Raw genomic sequence first — 1,901 nt, 5'->3', positions numbered from 1 at the left:
AAGGATTATTTATGGAGGAAGGAGTCTGCTATTCGAATCATATCTGCGGCATACACTGATTGTATAAAGATGGTTTTGAAGAAAAAAAAACTCAAAAATCGAAAATTAGGGAAAGAATCACTCGGTTATGAACAGTTTACGAGAAAGAATCGCATCCGTCCGATCCTGAGCGGCTACACCAAATCTAACGGATCCTGTTGCCTGTACACCTCGAGTTGTCATCGTTGACCTTTCAATCATTATGCGACCGTAGTGGAGGCCGCTGTGACGCTCATAGCAGAGAACCTGGCCGTGCGTTCCGCCTCGACTGCAGCCGCCCACCGCCGGCAGATTCGACTCAGCGCCGCCGCCTTCCGCCTCGCCCGTTCCGTCCCCGCCCCCATCAGTTCCCAGATCACCCACTCGATCCCCGGCACCGCCGCCAGCTCTGCCACTATCGACGCCCCCGTTCGTCGGCACACCGCCACCAGCGCCGCCGCCGCGCTCTCCCTCGCCCAGTCCGAACCCCGCCGAAGCACCCCGACCAACCGGGCCACCGCCCCCTCCGCCTCCGCCACGGCTTCCGCCCCGCCCCTCCTCGCCACCGCCGCCAGCACCGCTGACGCCTCCTCCGCGACCTCGGGTTCTCCCGCGGTCTCCAGCGCTGCTGCCACTACCCCGCCCTCCACCAGGCGCCCGGTATTCTCTCGGTCCCCGGCAAGGCTCAGGATGGCGGCCATGGCGTCCTTCTTCGCGCTGGCGGGGCCATCGCGCGCCATCTGCACCAGCACCTCCACCATGCGGGGGTGCCGCGCGAGCCGCCGACGGTAGGAGTGGACGGAGCAGAGACTGAGCACGGTGGCGGCGGCGTTCTCCTTTGCTCGCCACGTGGTGCCCTCTGCTAGGACGTGGACGACGCCGTCGACGGCGCCGTCCGCGTGCATGATACGCCGTTTGTTGGCCTCCAAGATCGACAGATTGAGCAGCGCGGTCACGGCGTTGACCTGTAGCCCAGCGTCGGCTGACCGGAGCAGCGGGAGGAGCAGGGGGATTGCGCCGGCCTCCGCCACTAAGGCGCGGTTGTCGGACCCGTGCTTGGCCAGTAGCCGCAGCTCGTGGACGAGCCGGTGTGCGGCCTCCGTCGAAGGTGCTGTCGCGAGCTCCTCCACGAGGAAGGACGCCGTCATTCTTGATGTTTTGCTCCGAAATGAGAGGTATTTGGGAAGCTAAACGGAGTGGAGTGGAGATGGAGGAGGCTTGGAGGAGTAGAGAAGGGAAGGGAAGTCAGTTGGGGTCGGTTTCACCGCCGGCCCTAGCGTGGGTTAAAAAGGCAGAGTTGCGGGCGGTTGCACCTCTGGCTGGAGCGGTGCAACTGCTGGCAACCCGTGATGGCTGGAGGTGCCATCGCCAGCTGGAGAGGTGCCACCGCCTGCAGGCTGTGAGCACTTTGTTGTGATTTGATCAGGGGTGTTTTGTCTTGAGGAGAGTTTTCATTCAGAGCAATTAACGTTTCATATGAGTTTTTATTTTAAAGAAAACTTGTATGATTAAGATAGATCTTATAACGTGCATACTCCCACTGTCGTACGCATGTTTGTGATAGTTCGTTCAAGTTGGTAATCTTTTCAAGTTTATGACATACTTAGTTTCTTCATGATACAAGGTTTGATTTGAAGATGATGAATGAATAATATTGATAGATTCGATGATCAAGGGGATATGTGAATCATATGTTTCTGAAAAGTCACATTAGGTTGCATCCAAATCCTATTTGTGATTTCATAATTTCCACTCGTCATTTAAGCGTTGCGAGTTCCTTTTGACTTTTGGGTTATGATTGTCGAGAATCAAGGAGCAGAATATTAATTCTTGCTCCAGCCTAAAATTTTAATGTTTTTATAGGAAGGGATGATTTTTAGGTA

General features: G+C 56.0%; 1 protein-coding gene across 1 annotated transcript; it reads right to left on the bottom strand.

Moving 5' to 3' along the window:
• Window positions 1–239: 239 nt before the first annotated feature.
• Window positions 240–1,166, bottom strand: LOC135636362 (U-box domain-containing protein 16-like). Its single transcript, XM_065148050.1, has one exon. The coding sequence runs from the start codon at window positions 1,164–1,166 to the stop codon at window positions 240–242; it is 927 nt and encodes a 308-aa protein (XP_065004122.1).
• Between the last annotated feature and the right edge of the window lie 735 nt (window positions 1,167–1,901).

The sequence above is a fragment of the Musa acuminata genome, chromosome BXJ3-4 (genome assembly GCF_036884655.1).
Source record: "Musa acuminata AAA Group cultivar baxijiao chromosome BXJ3-4, Cavendish_Baxijiao_AAA, whole genome shotgun sequence".
In the NCBI taxonomy this organism is placed as follows: Eukaryota; Viridiplantae; Streptophyta; class Magnoliopsida; order Zingiberales; family Musaceae; genus Musa; species Musa acuminata.
This window is presented reverse-complemented; position numbering and strand designations above follow the sequence as displayed.